We start from the raw sequence: 18591 nt of genomic DNA, 5'->3' as shown, positions 1-18591 counted from the left end.
AGACCTGTCCTAGGAGATAACCTGGAATTCAGAATATCACCATGGCAAAAAATGAGAAAGTGAGTGTGTATAGCTAAACCTGTGAGGAAAGGAATCCCCACATGGGATTAATCAAGCCATGATCTTTCACTGGATGGGAAGCATGAGGGGATCAAGGCTCTGGGTGAGATGGATGGCCAGGGAATAGGGATTGATTATCAATCCATGATTCTCAATCTAGACCTTGTCCCTCTCCTGTGACTTGTATTCCGCAGACAGGCTGCAACTCGCTTAGAGGTCTCAAATGGGAGAAGAGCATCTACAGAAACTTCCTGATAGATTGCTTGGAGTAAGACTTTTATTTGTTTGCCTGGTTCTTCTTCTGACCTCAATGTATGCAGGCAAGTTGAACTCAGGGCTGGAATGAAAGGGACTAAGCTCATCTCTGTTGATGGGTTGACAGGATTTCTTCTAGATTGAGTCCTGTTGAGAAACGATTCTCTGAGTGATTATCAGTTAAACAACTTTCTTTTAGTGGGGTAACAAGGTCTATATGAAACTTCTTGATTGATTATTGGTTATAGGATGACTGTGCTTTATTGGCTTGTGCTGAGGTTCTGAGAAACCTTCAATTGCCTGAGGAGGAATTCCAGGTGCTTGATGGACATGTGTCTATGGAGAGAGGGGAAGGAAGAGCTGTAATTCAGCCATCTTGTTATTACTTTCTCAAGGGTGGCAGAGGTGGGGGTGGTATGGGCTTCTTGGATCTGAACATGCAGACTGGAGCAAGCAGGGCACAGTCCTAACTTCTGCTGGTCTCAGAATGAGATTTTCTGTTTCGAACTTGTCTTGATCTCAGTATTACTCTGAACTGGCTCAAGTTGATTGATTTACAATCCCACATTTATTACAAAATTTACAAATTCGCAAACAGAGAACACAAGTCAGGCTCTCAGGACCAGAGACAGAAAGGATGACAGGTCTTCTAAAGAGAGGACATCAGAGCTGACATAGATTCTTAGGATGTGTCACACACAATCCTGCATCCATGTGCTCTTATTCCTATACAGGAGGCAGGGAGGATGGTGGTATGCACCTCAGTCACTACTTTGAAGTAACTCACCTACCCGGTGAGAGATCCTGGCACCAGAAAGTCTGTTCTCTGAGGATAAACAGATGATGTCTCACCAGGGGTCTGTGGGTCATCCTGAGAGGGAGAGGACAATTGTCCACAGTCAGTTTTCTCTGTGTACCATTTGAGTCACCAGGAATCACACCCAGGTCACTGTGCTAGGCAGCAGGCTCCATTTTCACTGAGATATCTCACGGATATACACTGTTCATTAATATATCATTTAAAAATACTTCATTTAACATAAATTTATAAAAGGTTATGACCATAATTGATCATCTTGAGAAATCCACACAGTTTTTCATATCCTGGCACTCATGGGTTTGGGAATTACCAATTAGTCTTGAGTAGCTACACGGTCAGCCACATGACTCTCCCTGTCTCTTGCTCATGCAGGGCTGGGATAACAAATTCCTGCCATATCCCTGATCTATAGTGTGGCTGCTCTGGGCCAAGGTCATGCCCTGTTACCCATGTACACCTCTGTGGCTGAATCATCTCTCGTGCTCCCTTGCATGCCTCTCATAATATACTTCCCCAAAGTGTCCTCTACCTGCCTTTTGGGATGACAGGTGCTCATCTGACAGGTATTTAGGCTTTGTTTTCACCAAGCTTGTTCTTACATTTGCTATGTAATCAAGGATGATCTGGAACTCCTACAAATCCTCCCAACTGGGCCTCCCATCAGTGGTGAGTACAGGTGTGTAACATTCTTCTCCTTTGTAGAATGTGGACAAAGAACCTCATTTTCTGTCCATGACAGGCATGAAAGCACTCTACCAAACGAACATCTTTGGATCAGTGAGGTAAGAATGTCCTTGTGGTCATGAGTACTCACCTCCACATTCATCTACCTTAACTTGACTGTCTGAGGTTTGTGGGTAGAAGGTCATCTGATACCTAACTCACCCAAGAAGGGGGCCAGACCTGCTGCTGGACCCCAGCATTTGTATACAACAGGCTCTGATGGATTCTAAGGATGCAAACTACACCTTGTGCTCAGCTGCACTGCTGCCACCTGCTGGCTCCTTAATCCCAAGTCATGATCTCTTCTTGGGACAGGAAGCCTGTGGTTTTGATATGCACATGGGGATTTTGCATATCGCAGGACCATGGGGAGTATCAGCCTGCAGGGTTGGAATATGTGTGATGCTCAGGCACATGGGTCCCTATCCACACCACACAACCCAGAATGAATAAGTGTTATTTAAAATATCATAACCCACGATAGACATACACATACATGCTTCAAGTCTGACTTTGGGAGGACGAAGGCAGAGGCACATGGATCTTATTGAGTTTGAAGCTTGCCTGATCTATATATCCAGGTTTTAGACAGCAGAATCTGCATAGTGAAAATTTGTATCAAAGAATAAACAAACAAACAAAAAATCCCAACAACATAAACCAAGGAATCCCAGCGAAACCTAAAATAGCCTATGTATCAAACTAAATATCAACCAATCAAAAACGGAAATGCAAAGTTGAGGGTGAACTTGGATGGTGTTGGTAATTACCATACCTGAGGTTGTCCTCTGCACTTCTGTAGATGAGCCCAAACTGACTTGTATACACGTGCACTGGATCTCAGAAAGAAATCATGTAAGGATCCTTTCATAGCTGATCTGCCACCACATTTTAACCCAGTATTTATCCTGACTAAACAAGGCCTCCCTACGTCCAGGCTCTGTTATTCTTCAGAATCCAGTTCTTTTCATTGTCTACAGCATTCAGACTCTCCGACTTTATACCCAATTAACTTATCCCATGACAGCAGAGGGAGAAAACAGACTCAAAACTTCCTGTTTGTGGATGATTCAATTCCAGAACCATCCTTCAGATAACGGCTACTCTAGGCTCTGTGGGCCTAGTAGATACCCTCATAGATGAAACCTGTCCCTGCCTTCTCCAGTCTTGTCACTACTTCCTTACACACACTCTCATTGATCTCTCTTCCCTAGTGACAACACATAGATCCAGAGTCAAAGTAACACCCCAACTGGTGCCTGAAGAGAGTGGAGAAGCTAGAGAGGATGGCAGACGGATGGCAGCTTGTGGTATAGACAGGATGCACTGGCTGCAGCTTAAGCTTTACAATAGCACAGCTGCCTGCTGCCATCTGACCTTGTGTTTCTTCCCTAGGATGACGTCATCATCTTGATCTGCCTCACCTGCTCCTCAGTCTCAGATGAGCTCCTGCCTGAACCCCTGCCCAGGGTGTTCCCGGATAGAAACTCTATTCTGTGCCCTAAAGGCCAGGTGAGTGGGACTCGGGGAGAAGCTCAGACCCCTCCAACATCTGCTGATATCCAAGGACAGAGACATTTATAAATGTGTCATCAAGCTTGTGGTCACAGAAACAGAGAAATTCCCACCCTTTCTCAGACTTATTATATTTAGGTTAAAACAAACTAAAACCAAAACAAATAAATGAACAAAAGCCAGAAAAGTGTTAATCCCTTGGCATGGAGGTACATTTTATAGGATGCAGCAGGAGGAGATTTTCTGACTTTGAGGCCAGCCTTTGTGTGTAAAGCAAGTTCCAGGAGAACTGACCTATATAATAGAGAAACCCCCTCCTCAGAAACAGAACAAAACAAAAACAAAGGTGCATGGGGTTGGGGATTTAGCTCAGTGGTAGAGCGCTTGCCATGGAAGCGCAAGGCCCTGGGTTTGGTCCCCAGCTCCGAAAAAAAAAAAGAACCCCCCCCAAAAAAAACAAACGTGCAAAAGCTAAAGTATTGGTAGTCACAATTATTTTATGTAAATTTGGAGAGAATATTGGTACCATATTCGAGTTCTCCATCTCTAACCAAAAAGGAGCTGAGGACCTTTATCCATTGTAGGGAGTGGCACGGTAAAAGAAAGATGGCGCTGATATCCAGTCCTGTCTGGATGTAAACAACTTATCACGTATGCGCAGGCTTGTCCCCTTGCCAGGGCAGTCTTAGGATAATGAGGTGATCCGGCACCCTCCTGTGGTACACAACAGTACTGCCCATGTGCGGGTTTGCACCTGGTGTCAATCTGGCTGGGAAGGTACCATGCTAATGGGGTGGTTCATGCTCCGACAAGTAGCAGAGGTGATAATGGGGTGATTCGTGCTCTGCCAATCCCTGAAAGACAATTAGAATAGCCCCAGTCTGTTGTATATATAAGGCGAGCGCCTTTGCTGCTCGAGGTCCCCGTAACAGCAATGAGGTGGTCCTGCAATAAAGGCTGTTGAGAAGAATCCGACGGTGTTGCATCTTCCTTGCCGGCCGAGGTGGGCGCGACAATCCATGACCCTCTTTATTGTTTTCAGTTTTGTTAAGCTTTGCTGTTGATTTGAAGACAGTCTCATGCAACCCAGGCTGGCCTAAACTCAAGAGGTACCAAGAGTAGCCTCCAATTCAGTGGTTCTCAAGCTTTGTAATGCTGTGATATTTCCTCATGTTGCTGTGACTCCAACCATAAACTTATTTTATTGGTAATTTATGTCTGTGATTTTGCTACAGTTATGATCATAATATAAACATCTGATATTCAGGAAATCTGAAATGTGACTCCTGTGAAAATGTCCTTCAAACTTCAAAGATGTAATGACCCACAGGTTAAGAACCAGTATTCCAATTGACAATCTTCCCATCACTGCCTGTCAATAGTAGGGATGACAGGCATGTTTTGATCCCCAATTTCTTTTAGTACTTTTTTTACCGATCATCTCAGTCTAGGGAACACACATACCAAACACTTGTCACCAGGGCAGAAACCAATGTCTACTTCCTAGTTGCCCCATAATGTTCCCTTTGGTACATCAGAGATACAGTCTGCCTAAATGTATTCAACTGGAGCTTAAGCACCTATGTTGTTGAGAACGTTGTTTCTTTATGTCTTTGCTCTGGGTTTGTCTCTTGTTTTTCCATCTTGAGCAATGAAAAAGGACCTGAGAAGTCACATTTCAGCAAGTGGATTAAGGCCCCTTCTCTGAGTACAGATGCCTGCGACATGGACCTGACAAATGGACTCCTTGAAACGGCTGGGAAGACTTCCATCATGGCATCCTGCTGTGACAACCCTTCAGGAATGCTCAGAGAAAATATCATCCCTGCTCTCAAGGTCCCTGTACTCATGAGAGCTGCTGTGTTCAGTCTTAGGGTGTTAGGATGCAGTCACAACAACAGTAGATACCTCATAGCTGCTCCAGGGCGCTTCACTTTAGCCACATGAGTTTTGGTGACCTCTTCATGACCCCAAGTAGCTCTAGCTTGCCTCATGGGATTGGAAACAGTTTCCCCAATTACTCAGAAAAGGCCCATGTATGGTACTCATTGAGCCTTGTGATTGGTGAACTGGAGCTGTATTTGTGCCATTTCAATTATGGCTCAGTGTCTTGGTAGATCTGTATAGAGTATGTCAATGAACTTCTTCTGTCATGAGAAGCCTGGTTTCATTCCTCCTGGGTCACTCTGGATGGTTTTCTGTGTCCCTACAGGGTTTTATTAGAAGTTGATGTGATGACTATCAAATGTTAGGACAGATTGGACCTGCGACAAATGTCCTATTCTAGGAGAGAACCCAGAGTCCAGAATGTTGACATGGTAGGAAATGAGAATGTGAGTGTAAGCAGTTGGGCTTGTGAGGAAAGGAAGCCTTGGTCTGACACTTGATGTGAAGCATGTGGGGTGGGGGTTGGGCTCTGGATGAGATGTCAGCCTCTTGAGAGTAAGGAAGAGGTGAACCTTGATTATCAGGCTGTTGGTTTCAATGCAGACTATTGTCCTTATATCTATCCCAGTGACCCACATGCTAGACACAGTGTGCCACTCTCTAAGTTGTGTTATGAGCGGGCTCAGGAGAGACATGGAGATGGATTGCGGGAAGTGAGGTATTTATTGAAAGTGTCAATAAGTCCATGAGCAGAGAATGAAGAGCACAGTCAGGCTCTCTGGCCCAGAGACATACGAGATGAAGTTGGTTTCAAGCAGAGGGTTTCAGAGACCATGTGGCAGAAGTGGGGGTTATCCAAGTATGGTGATCTTTCACAGCAGAATTCTGAAGAATTCTGGGAATTCTGATTCCCAGAGAGAATCACATGGGAGGTTGTGGGATACAGGGTATGTGGTCACCAATAACTATTTTGATATAAACTAATCTCCTTGTTGAGAGATCCTAACACTGGGAGGTCTCTTAGTTGAGGAAGAAGGGATGATGTCTCATCCGGAGCCTGTGAATGACCATGAGAGGCAGATGACAGTTGTGCTGAGTCAGTTTTCTCTTTAATCCATTTGGGTCCCCAGAAATCATTCCCAGGTCATTGAACTAGGGAGCAGGCTCCATTTCCCATTGAGTTCTCTAACTGGAATTCACTGTTTTTGTTCATTAATATGGAATTTAAAATATTTCACATGAAATTATTTTAGAAAATGTTATGACCATGACTTATCACCTTGAGAAATCTCCCTAGTTTTTAAAGTCATGATCTTTCATAGGCCTGAAACTCACCAATTGTTCTAGACTACATGTTTGGCCATCCTGTGACTCTCCCTGTCTCTTGCTTGAGCAGGGCAGGACTTGCAAATTCTAGCCTCATCCCTGGCTTATAATGTGTGAGCTCTGGATACATCAAACTCAGGCCTTCCTCCCCATGTCCCCTGCGTTTCTGACCGAATCATCTCTCTGGCTCCCTTCCATTTTTCTCATAATAATTTCCCAACAGCCACTCAACCTCCCTTGAGATGACAGTCACTCACCTGGCTGGGGTTTAGGCGTTACTCTGCTGGCCTGTAGGAGAAGAAACTGTCAGTGTGTCAACCATGCTGGTTCTCTGTCCTGCATTTCAGCTGTTCTCTGAGTTCAGGGAACATTAGGGGACCTGGGCACCAAACAGCTCTGCAGCAGCCAGGCAGAGACAGGTCTGAGAATCACCAGGACCTGAGTCCAGTAGTCAGCAGACCTTTACAACACTGCAAATCAGAGCAATGAACTAGTGTACCAACCCACTTCTATTTCTTCCTCTTTTCTTTTCTTCCCTCTTCTCTGACCTCTTGACACATCTCTGCTTTCTTTGCTCTGTTCACACCATATTTCACTTTTGCCTTTCTGGAATCTGGCTCTCTAGTTCTTCCTTTGAGTGTAGGCTCCTGCACCCTGCAGACTCAGTCTCATGGTTTGAATCCTGGTGAGTCTTCTGTTGCCTCCCTGGCTGCTGGTTTTCCACCTCTCACTTCTTCTACTTATGGTAATCGAAGGCAGAGCCTGTCTGAAACTGTCTGATGCACATTTAAATGTCCATTTGTAAACTTCCATTACACTCCAACATCTATGCATCTCCATCCTTATCCTGTAGTCCCACAACTTTAAATCTGCTCTGACCTCAGTCCACACATAGGTATTGTGCTGTGTGTGCAAGGTCTTTGGAGCCCAGTCGCCTACAGTTTGCTATGTAACTGTAGATATCCTTGGACCCATGATTCTCCTGTCTGCATTTTCTGAGGGCTGAGATTATTGTGTCCCCCTCTGTGCCTCCATTTTTATTTCTTAAACTACACCAATTTTTGAAAACAAATCTTCTATTTTTACAAACATGCTATTGGATTTTGAAAAAGAACTTCATTGTATTTTCAGGTGAAAGTGTGTGTGTGTGTGTGTGTGTGTGTGTGTGTGTGTGTGTGTGTGTGTGTTTGCAGGGACTTAGTGTATAAAATTTTCCATTGTGCAAATATTCTTACATTTATAAGACTTCTCTAATGTTTCTTTTTAAATTCACTTTGAACAGCGCATAACCACATGTGAATATTTGCAAATGTGAAGACTCATGTGCTGCTGGCGGACCACCTTGGGCATTGTCCTTTAGGAGCTGTCCTCTCTAGATTGTGAGTCAGGTCAGTCATTGTTCTCACACAGTAGGTAAGGTTGGCAGCACAGGGAGCAACAGCGATCCTATTGTCTCCACCTGTCTGGCAACTCTTTTTGTGGCTCCTGGGATGATACTCATGTCCCTGTTTGTGGAGCAATCACTTCAACTGAGACACTTCAATGGATGTTCCATACTTTTTCAGGGGGTTTAGGTTTCTAGTGCTCAACTCTTTTACTTGTTGTAGTGTTAGGTTCTCCATAAACATTTCTTCTGTTTGTGGCTTTATTACACACAAGACTCTTTAATTTCCATTTTAGTCACACACGCCCAACTAAAGAGGTGTCTCTTTTTTATAGCTATCACTTCCTGTAACATGTTGTCTGCTTGTGCTGGTCTACTCTCAGGTATTCTTCATCAGCTATAGCTCTTTCCAGTTAAGCAGTCAGCTCCTGTGTCTCCTGCATGCCTCTTTGAATTCCTTTGGAGCAGGCTCTGTGTTCATCTGCATTTGCTACTCTAATTTCCAGGTGGTCTGGAAGGACATCAGGATCCAGGGATGCAGTCCTTGGGAAATTCAGGAAGATTCTCCCTCCTTCTGTTATCTTTACTGTTCCCTGCCCTTCTCCATCTCCCACAGCTGAGAACACCACTCTCCTTGGGGAAGCTCAATTGAGGCCTGTCCTGGACCACTTACCTTTGCTTCCACCACAGAGAGATCATCCATCCGTAGAGGGGGATGATGACTACAACTTTGGCCACGACCATCCCAATGATGCCCCCCAGGTTCAGCAGTGAAGGATTCCTTTGGCCCCTTATGTTCTCCAGGCCAGCTGTGGGGTCTGCAGAGGTGATGATGGAGGGGGTCCTCATGGTTGTATGTGATCTGTGGAGAGATGAGAAGTGAGCAGATCACCCCTGGATGAGGGAGGGATGGGTGAGTGTCACATCTTGTCCTCTGTTGCATGTGGGATGGGGAAGAGCTAGAATTTCTCACAGGGATGGAAACACACGCTTAAGGCTGAGACACAAGGAGAATAAGCACAAATACACAGTCCACAACTATCCTGGCTTTGTCCACATATTTCCATTGGGACACAGATAAATAAGTTAGAGAAATACAATTATTTTTTTACACTTATATATATGTAACATACAGATACAATTATTTCATAGAGTGCTTGTTTCTTGGGCCACAGAGCCTGTGTTTGGTCCCTAAAATACATTTCAAGCACCCAGTAAGTGTGCCTGACCCTTGATCCTAGCTCAAGGGACAGTGGCATGCAGTGCTCTGAGAGTGGACAATTAGCCTGATCTGTGTGTCCATTTCCACATCAAACACAGCCAAATGATGTGTAAACCTAGTACTGAGGAGGTGGAGACAGAATTGTCTCTGTGGCTCATTCAGTGCCAACCTAGCCTCCATGGGAAACTTAAAGCCAGTGAGAGGGTCTATCCCCCAAAATAAGGTGGCTGATACCTCAGGATCTCCTCTAGCTTCTACATACATAAACACATAAACATATAAACATAAACAGAAACACACACACACACACACAGACCATGACTTTCAAGCACAGATACATACAGACTTACACACACACACACACACACACACACACACACACACACACACACACACAGATACAGACACAGAGACACAGAGAGATGGAAACTTACACACACACACACACACAAACATACACACACAAACACACACACACAAATCTGCCTTTACAGACCCACCAGTTCATAAACACTGAATATACCAAAATGTTTATTTAAAAAAATAAGATTTTAGCCATGCGTGTGCAGCTCAGTCCAGGGAAGAATACATTCCTTTGCTTCACACAGATAACTAAGAATAATTTCCCAAACATTTACTTATTTTTGAATTCTAGACCTGTGGTTCTCTACCTGTGCATCGTTATTCCAACATGGATTGCATATCAGGTAATAGACATGTCAGGTCTATTGTGATTCATAACAGTAGGATAATTAAAGTTATGAAGTAGCAATGATATACTTTTATGCATGTTGGTCCCCATATCCTACAGCACTGTATAAAAGATTTGCGGTTGTAGGAAATTAGAGAATGACTGAGCTGGTCACATATATTAAATGGCTCCTTTCTCTCTGATTGCAGACAGCTGCAGACTCTACTACAGGTCAACATGTTAGCTGCAGCCTGCACAGGTAACTGTGCTGTGGGTGTCCTCTTATAGGTTGTCATAAGTACAGTCAAGAGTCACTTCTGGATGTGGTGGCATATGCTCTACTGTCAACACTCAGGAGGCAGAGGCAAGGCAGATTGCTGTGAATTTAAGGCCAGATGGGTCTATATAGTGAGTACTAGGACAGCCAGGACTACATGCTGAGACACCAACACAAAATAAATAGAAAAAGACAGAAAGAAAACTGAAGAACGAAAATAGGAAATAGAGAAGTATTCACATAAAAAGTGGGGTTTTGGGGAGCAACAGATAAAGGTTGTAAGCAGCAATGCAGCAACACACAGTTCCCAGGTTCTGCTGGTGCATATGCAGGGACACACAGTCACTACACTGAGCTCAGGGATCCCAGTACAGGGGACTGCATTTCCTTCAGCATCAGAGGGGCTGGAGGGATCAGAAGACAGAATGGCCACATAATGGAATTGGAGATATTTTCTTATTCATTTTCTAATGACTGAAGAGACTGGGGAGAGAAGAAAGATGTGTCCTGGGGAATTATGAGGTGAAATGAGGGACTGTGGTGACATGTGGCAGTTAAAGTTAGACCAGAGGACACCAGAACATCCATGGTCCCTACTATAAGTTCTGAACTGAAGTTGGAGCTGTGTATAGATGCTGCATACAAGGACCAATTGGAGCCCTGCCACAGGACAAGAGAGTCAGCTACACCCTGGAGAAGCTCATCCACCTTGCAGTCATGGGTCAAAATGGGCAGGACTGTAGTTAGATTTGGGACAGTAAGGGTGTTAGCAATGGGGTGCTGAAGCTTAGAGTCAGGTCTGGTTCTCTCTCAGCAGAGGCTGACAGGTATAGGAGGCTACAAAGACTTGTCACAACTACAAAGAAATTTTTTTGCAGATATTTGAACAGATCCAAGGGAACATAATATGAAGGGAAGATCAGAGTTGTGAAGCCTGAGGTGACAGTAGGGAACAAGGAAGCCATGTGCCATGGTTGCTCACCTTGTGTAACAATGAGTTTTGTCCCAGGAATAGACTGCCAACACTTCATGCCTTCTGTTGTTTGCAGGCAAACTTGGCTGAAGTATGTGGCCTGGTTATTCTCCTTCAAGTTCAGGATTCTGAGGACTCCGGATGTCTGACCCTGTGTCCAGTTTAGGATGAGCCGGTCCTTGAAGTGCTCATGAATGAAAGATAGAGTGGACTGGTAGATGAATTCCCCATGGACTTCCTTCCATCTCCAGGCTATGCTTATCTGTGGATCTTTGGCCAACTTCCAGGGGAAGTAGAAGGAAAAGGGGATCTCAATGGAGCCACCCTGGACTCCAGAGAGGACAGCTGGTTGGTTCACCCCAAAGTAATTTTTTCTTGTGTATCCTCCTGAGTTCCCTGGGAAGGACAGGGAGAATCTGAGGCCACTGCAGGGATTTAAAGGACAACCCTGAGCATCCTGTGCCTTTATCTGAAGGGAGGTGTGGGACACAGGGCAGGACTGTCCCTATGGCTGGGGGGACAGCAAAAAGAGGGAAGGGTGGGGTTGGGCTTACTCTGAGTGTTGAACTCTTAGGTCAGAGAGACCTGGCTGGCTCCTCTACCAGACACTGGACACAAGACACCCACTTTTCCCAGCCACTCTGTTCCCTCCTCTGGTTCAGTCCCTGTTAGAGAGTTCCCCACCACTCACCAGTGTGCAGACATGTTGCCGACAGCAAAAGAAGGAGAATCTGAGCCATGGCCAGATTATGTCCAGGAAGGAAGAGCAGCAGGGCTATCAGGAAGGCATCCATGCCTGTCTAGGGGCACTGGGGTGCTCAGGAGTCCAGAGAGAATCAGAGTAAAGCGACACCCGTGCTCAGACCTTCTCAAGTGGAGGACTGAGTTGGGCAGGACCTCTCCATTCCACCTCCTTGTGGACAGCAACTTCCTTTATTGATATGGCTTCTTTTTTTCCCATGTTGCAGAAGATCCTCTCTTATGGTTACTGACATGACAGGGCTCTTGGGCCCCCAGTTTTGACTGGGAGACACACCCTAGTCCTTGGCAGGGCTGGTTCTCCCCTCTTCCACCTTGACCGTATGCCTTATCTTCTCTATTCTACTTCGTAAGTGGCTTGTTATCACTCTGCCTCTTTCCTCTGTACTTCCTCTATTCCTTTCCTCTCCCTCCTCAATCTCTTTTGTCTCCTACCATGCTGGTTACTGTGTCTCTCTAATAATCTCACATAATGAAGTTGTCTGTCTCTAAACACTTCATACAGAATGAGGAAGGTGGTTATGAGGAAACACATTCAGTCCCAAGCCTTGGCCTAGTGACCCTTTACCCTATTCCTACTTCCCCCTTCCTGTACTTCATATACGCTTTAGTATTTTTGTGTCTTTTAGGTGCCCCTCACAGTGCCCAGGCAGTATCAAGGCCTGGAGGACTCTCTTTCGACTTGGTCTGCTCCCTGTGGCACAGTTTCTAACTTCCCTCCACAAGCGGACAGTCACTCTAAATCTAGTTTTTAATTGAGCCTTTCTACCAGAATCGCACCCCTTTCCCTCCCCACCAACATAACACCCACTCAGAATAGGATAGCAAGGATCAGAGAAGACCTGGCACAAGTCACATGACAGTCACATGGCTGATTGACTGGACATTAGTCACATTGAGTTCTTATAGTCTTCCTTTCCACACAGAGACTTCCATAAGCTGGCTCAGTGCAGCTTCTGAGAAGGCTCCTTCCACAAAGTTCCTGAGTGACTCCCTCTAATTATTTTTAGTTTCTTTGGAAAGTCATTCCAGAATTTTCTTTGGAATAAGTGGGCAGCGATGGCTCAGTCAGCTATGTGTCACTCAAGACATAAGACCTGGGACATGTCTGACAGTGAACACAGCTGACCTGTTACTTGGGTGACGACATGAGACATGCAAGCAGAGGCTGTGGTGGCTTCAGTGCTGGTCCTAAGGAGGTTCATCCTACCCTTCCCCAGGACATGGTGACATCAGCTCCCCAAAGGGCAGAAAGAGATGATTGCAACAGAGGAAGTGACATCATTCTTCCTGAATGGAATGTGCAGAGTCATCTTCCCATTTCTTTACTTTCCTGGCATTGGCTGCCTTGTCCACACTTCTCTGAAGCTGTCTATGCAGGCTGCCCTCTCATGTCTGCTTCTCTGTCCTACTTGCATTCCTCTGGTTCTAAGGTACATTGTCCTGAGCCATTGGGATGAATTGGCCATACATGGAAGGTCTAGGACTATGGTCCTTGTCAGAAAGAGTTTTGTGTGTGTGTGTGTGTGTGTGTGTGTGTGTGTGTGTGTGTGTGTGTGTGTGAGAGAGAGAGAGAGAGAGAGAGAGAGAGAGAGAGAGAGAGAGAGAGAGAGAGAGAGAGTTTTATCTCAAGTAGCCCAAGGTGTCCTTGAACTTTTTATGTATCTAAAGATGACAATGAAAGTCTACAGGTCCTCCTGCCTGGACTTCACATGAGCAGGGATTACAGGTGAGCACCATCATGCCGCTTTATCTCCTGTTGGACATAAAATGTTTGCTTCTGTGCATGCTAGGCCAGCTCTACCACATGAACCACATTCTTAGCTGCAATGAGGTCTGTGATGATGGCCTCCTTGTCCTGAGTCCTTACCTCTAGATTTCATCGGCCTTTCCTTTACTCTCTGGGGCCTCTGGGCAAACATGATTGCTAACTCATGCAAGAAGGGGGTGGACATGACAAGGGTCTCATATGCCATGTGTATTTTTACACAACAGGCCCTGGTGAGTTCTACAGGATCCCAGCTGTCTCTTGTGCCCTGCTCTACTGATGCCACCTGCTGGCTCCTTAATCCTGAGTCATGGGTCTGTCCTAGTTTCATGTTTTGGACTCAACTGAATTTCTATGTGAACCCTGCTATGGGAAGAGACAAATGAATCTCTCTGAGTTTGAAGCCAGTCTGGTCTATATATCCACTTTCAGGTCAGTAAGCACTACATAGTAAAAATTTGTCTCAAAAAACCCAAACCCAACCAACCAAACAAAAAACAAGAAAAACAAAACCAACCAACAAACAAAACCCAAAGAAATCCAACCAAACAACAGCAAAATCCCACATATCAAAGTGCTATGAAACCAAGCAAAGGAAGCAAAGGTTAATAATCAAGTAGGATGGTGTCCCTAATCATAATGCCCAAGGGTATTTTCTGGACTCTATACATTGAGTACACACTTACTTATGCATACACTTGAGATCGAACACAGGCACTCTCTCTCTCTCTCTCTCTCTCTCTCTCTCTCTCTCTCTCTCTCTCTCTGCCTCTCTCTCACTCTCTCTCACTCACTCACTCACACACACACACACACACACACACATGCACCCACTCATACAAATCACACTCACACACATTCACAGAAACACACACACTCACACACACACTCTCTCTGCCTTTCTCTCTCTGTCTCTGTTTTTTCCTCTCTCTCTCACACACACACTCATACAAACACACACTAACACACACTCACAGAAACACTCACTCACACTCTGCCTATCTCTCTGTCACACACACACACACTCACACATACACACACTCTCACACACACACTGACACACACATACAGAGAGATTGAGCCCAAGATCATCGAAGGCACCTTTAACAGTTGATCAACTTCCACAACTTTCCCCAGTCTTCATCCTGAGCAAACTTGGCCTCCCTCAGACCAGGCTCAGTGACTCTTCAGACTCCAGTTTCTGACAAACCCACAACATTCAGACTCTCTGTTTTATGCCCAAATTGATTATCCCATGACCAAGATGAGAGAGAAAAGCCTGTAGTCTTCTTATTTCACTCTGAACTCTCCCATTTGAGAGAAATCCCTCAGATAAGACATACTGCAGGATCTTTGGGCCCTGACCCAACAGATCACCTCGGATGAAAAGTATCCCTCTCTTCTCCATTTGTGTCACATCACCTACCTATACAGTCCTTGATTTCTCTTCCATAGTGACAACACAAAGACCCCAAGGAACCTCAAATTACCCTATTCAGACTGGTGCCTGAAGAGATTGGAGAAGCCTAAGACAGTGGTGGAAGGATGGCAGCTGGTGGTGGTGACAGTATGCTCAGGCTACAGCGGAAGCTTTACAATAGTTCAGTTGCCTGATGCCATCTGACTTCATGTTTCTCCCTACAATGACATCATCATCTTCCTCTCCCTCATCTGCTTCAGCAGGAGCATCCATTGCACCCCTGCACATGGGAGCCCCCATGAAGAGACTCTATGTTGTGTTTTACCAAATTAAAAAGAGACGGAATGCCAGGTAACTGTGGGATGGGGCCTAGACAAATGCTAACTCTCTATACTGTGTTCTAAAGGCCCAGTGAGTGGTACTGGGGGACCAGCTCAGTTTCCTCTGGTTCGACATCTGCTGACTTCTGCTAATACCCAAGGGCAGAAACATTTATATATGTGTCATCAAATTTGTGGCCACAGAAAGAAATAAAATCCCCCTTCCTCCTCTGTAAGTGGTGTGTGGCTTAAAACAAAACAATTCAGAAAGAAAGAAAGAAACAAACAAAAAACCAAAACCTATTAATAAGTCAGGCATGGTAGTCAGGACTTCATCCCGTTCTGTAAAATGAAGCAGCAGGGGGAGCTGCTGAATTTGAGGCCGGCCTTGGTCCACAGAGCAAGTTCCAGATCATTCAGATCTATATAGTAGAGAAAGCCATTTCTCAAAACCAGAAACATACCACAAGGAGTGAAAAACCAAACATCAAAAAGCTAAAGTATAGATACTCACATTTTTTGCTTCCATATGCCCTCCTATGGATATTTTCCCCTTTGAAGAAGGAGTGGGAGCATCCTCATTTTGGTCATCCTTATTGAGTTTCCTGTGGTCTGTGGATTGCGCCTTGGGCAATTCGAACTTTTTGGCTAATATCCACATATCAATGAGTACATACCAAGTGTGTTTTTCTGTGATTGTGTTACCTCACTCAGGATGATATTTCCTAGTTCATCCCATTTGCCTATGAATTTCATGAAGTCATTGTTTTTGATAGCTGAATAGTACTCAATTGTGTAGATGTACCACATATTTAAATCCATTCCTCTGATGAAGGGAATCTGGGTTCTTTCCAACTTCTGGCTATTATAAAGAAGGCTACTATGAACATAGTGGAGCATGTGTCTTCCTTGTATGTTGGAACATCTTTTGGGAATATGCCCAGGAGAGGTATAGCTGGGTCCTCAGGTAGTGGAATGTCCAATTTTCTGAGGAATCTCTAGACTGATTTCCAGGGTGGTTTTACCAGTTTGATATTCCACCAACAATGAAGGAGCGTTCTTCTTTCTCCACATCCTTGCCAGCATCTGCTGTCATCTGAGTTTTTTTATCTTAGCCATTTTGACTGGCGTGAGGTGGAATCTCAGGGTTGTTTTGATTTGCATTTCCCTGATGACTAAGAATGTTGAACATTTCTTTAGATGCTTTTTGGCCATTCGATAATCCTCAGCTGAGAATGTTTTGTTTACCTCTGTACCCCATTTTTTTAATGGGGTTACTTGGCTTTCTGGAGTCTAACTTCTTGAGTTCTTTGTATATTTTGGATATTAGCCCTCTAGCAGATGTAGGGTTGGTAAAGATATTTTCCCAATCTGTTGGTTGCCGTTTTTGTCCTAATGACAGTGTCGTTTGCCTTACAGAAGATTTGCAGTTGTTTTCTTCATCCTTATTAACTTAGGTATTTCTTACTGACATTTTGACTGTTATTCCCATCCTGGTTTCCAGGCCAACATCCCCCTAGCCCCTCCCCTCCCCTTCTATGTGGGTTTTCCCATCCCCATCCTCCCCTCATTACCGCCCTCCCCCCAACAATTACATTCACTGGGGGTTCAGTCTTGGCAGGACCAAGGGCTTCCCTATTCACTGGTGATCTTACTAGGCTATTCATTGCAACCTATGTGATTGGAGTCCAGGGTCAGTCCATATATAGTCTTTGGGTAGTGGCTTAGTCCCTGGAAGCTCTGGTTGGTTGGCATTGTTGTTCATATGGGGTCTCAAGCCCCTTCGAGCTCTTTCAGTCCTTTCTCTGATTCCTTCAACAGGGGTCCCATTCTCAGTTCAGTGGTTTGCTGCTGGCATTCGCCTATGTATTTGCTGTATTATGGCTGTGTCTCTCAGGAGAGATCTACATCTGGTTCCTGTCAGCCTGCACTTCTTTGCTTCATCCATCTTATCTAGTGTGGTGACTGTACATGTATGGGCCACATGTGGGGCAGGCTCTGAATGGGTGCCTCTGTTCTAAACTTTGCCTCCCTATTCCCTGCCAAGGGTATTCTTGTTCCCCTTTTAAAGAAGAGGAGTGAAGCATTCACATTTTGGTCATCTTCTTGAGTTTCATGTGTTCTGGGCATCTAGGATGATTCCAGCACTTGGGCTAATATCCACTTATCAATGAGTGCACACCATGTGTGTTTTTCTGTGATTGGGTTACCTCACTCAGGATATTTTCCAGTTCCATCCATTTGCCTATGAATTTCATAAAGTCATTGTTTTTGATAGCTGAGTAATAATCCATTGTGTAGATGTACCACATTTTCTGTATCCATTCCTCTGTTGAAGGGCATCTGGGTTCTTTCCAGCTTCTGTCTATCATAAATAAGGCTGCTATGAACATAGTGGAGCATGTGTCTTTTTTATGTTGGAGTGTCTCTTGGGTATATGCCCAAGAGAGGTATAGGTGGGTCCTCAGGTAGTTCAGTGTCCAATTTTCTGAGGAACCTCCAGACTGATTTCCAGAATGGTTGTACCAGTCTGCAATCTCACCAGCAATGGAGGAGTGTTCCTCTTTCTCCACATCCTCACTAGCATTTGCTGTCACCTGTGTTTTTGATCTTAGCCATTCTCACTGGTGTGAGGTTAAATCTCAGGGTTGTTTTGATTTGCATTTCCCTTATGACTAAAGATGTTGACCATTTCTGTAGGTGTTTCTCAGCCATTCAGCATTCCTCAGCTGTGAATTCTTTGTTTAGCTCTAAGCCCCATCTTTTAGTAGGGTTATTTGTCTCCCTGCGGTCTAACTTCTTGAGTTCTTTGTATATTCTGGAGATAATCCCTCTTTCAGTTGTAGGATTGGTAAAGATCTTTTCCCAATCTGTTGGCTGTCATTTTGTCCTAGCCACAGTGTCTTTGCCTTACAGAAGCTTTGCAGTTTTATGAGATTCCATTTGTCGATTCTTGAACTTAGAGCATAAGCCATTGGTGTTTTGTTCAGGAAAATTTCTATAGTGCCCACATGTTCAAGTTGCTTCCCCACTTTTTCTTCTATTAGTTTGAGTGTATCTGGTTTGATGTGGAGGTCCTTAATCCACTTGGAGTTAAGCTTTGTCCAGAGTGATAAGAATGGATCGATCTGCATTCTTCTACATGCTGACCTCCAGTTGAACCAGCACCATTTGCTGAAAATGCTATCTTT

At 44.7% G+C, this 18591-nt stretch overlaps 1 protein-coding gene and 1 pseudogene across 7 annotated transcripts; both read right to left on the bottom strand.

Moving 5' to 3' along the window:
- Positions 1 to 316: 316 nt before the first annotated feature.
- On the bottom strand, positions 317 to 13126 carry LOC148002275 (paired immunoglobulin-like type 2 receptor beta). 7 transcript variants are annotated; one of them, XR_015634717.1, is made up of 6 exons: positions 11825 to 13126; positions 11143 to 11529; positions 8644 to 8832; positions 6844 to 6874; positions 1103 to 1186; positions 317 to 651 (listed from the first exon to the last, which is right to left on the bottom strand). XR_015634717.1 is itself a non-coding variant. In XM_087579727.1 (6 exons), exons 1-5 carry the CDS (start codon positions 11925 to 11927, stop codon positions 6862 to 6864), a joined length of 687 nt encoding a protein of 228 aa, XP_087435853.1. In that variant the 5' UTR covers positions 11928 to 11999; the 3' UTR covers positions 3566 to 6317; positions 6844 to 6861. The 7 variants fall into 7 exon arrangements, 1 of the variants encoding a protein (XP_087435853.1); XM_087579727.1 differs by lacking the exons at positions 317 to 651; positions 1103 to 1186 and adding exons at positions 3566 to 6317; positions 9671 to 9674 and having other exon boundaries at positions 11143 to 11520; positions 11825 to 11999; XR_015634715.1 differs by lacking the exon at positions 317 to 651 and having other exon boundaries at positions 867 to 6317.
- Positions 13127 to 15233: 2107 nt separating this feature from the next.
- Positions 15234 to 18591, bottom strand: part of LOC148002274 (vomeronasal type-2 receptor 116-like) — a 43716-nt pseudogene continuing 40358 nt past the window's right edge.

The sequence above is a fragment of the Rattus norvegicus genome, chromosome 12 (assembly GCF_021556685.1).
Source record: "Rattus norvegicus strain SHRSP/BbbUtx chromosome 12, alternate assembly SHRSP_T2T, whole genome shotgun sequence".
NCBI classification, from domain to species: domain Eukaryota; kingdom Metazoa; phylum Chordata; class Mammalia; order Rodentia; family Muridae; genus Rattus; species Rattus norvegicus.
The sequence above is the reverse complement of the archived record's forward strand: the minus strand, read 5'-3'. Positions and strand labels throughout refer to the sequence as shown.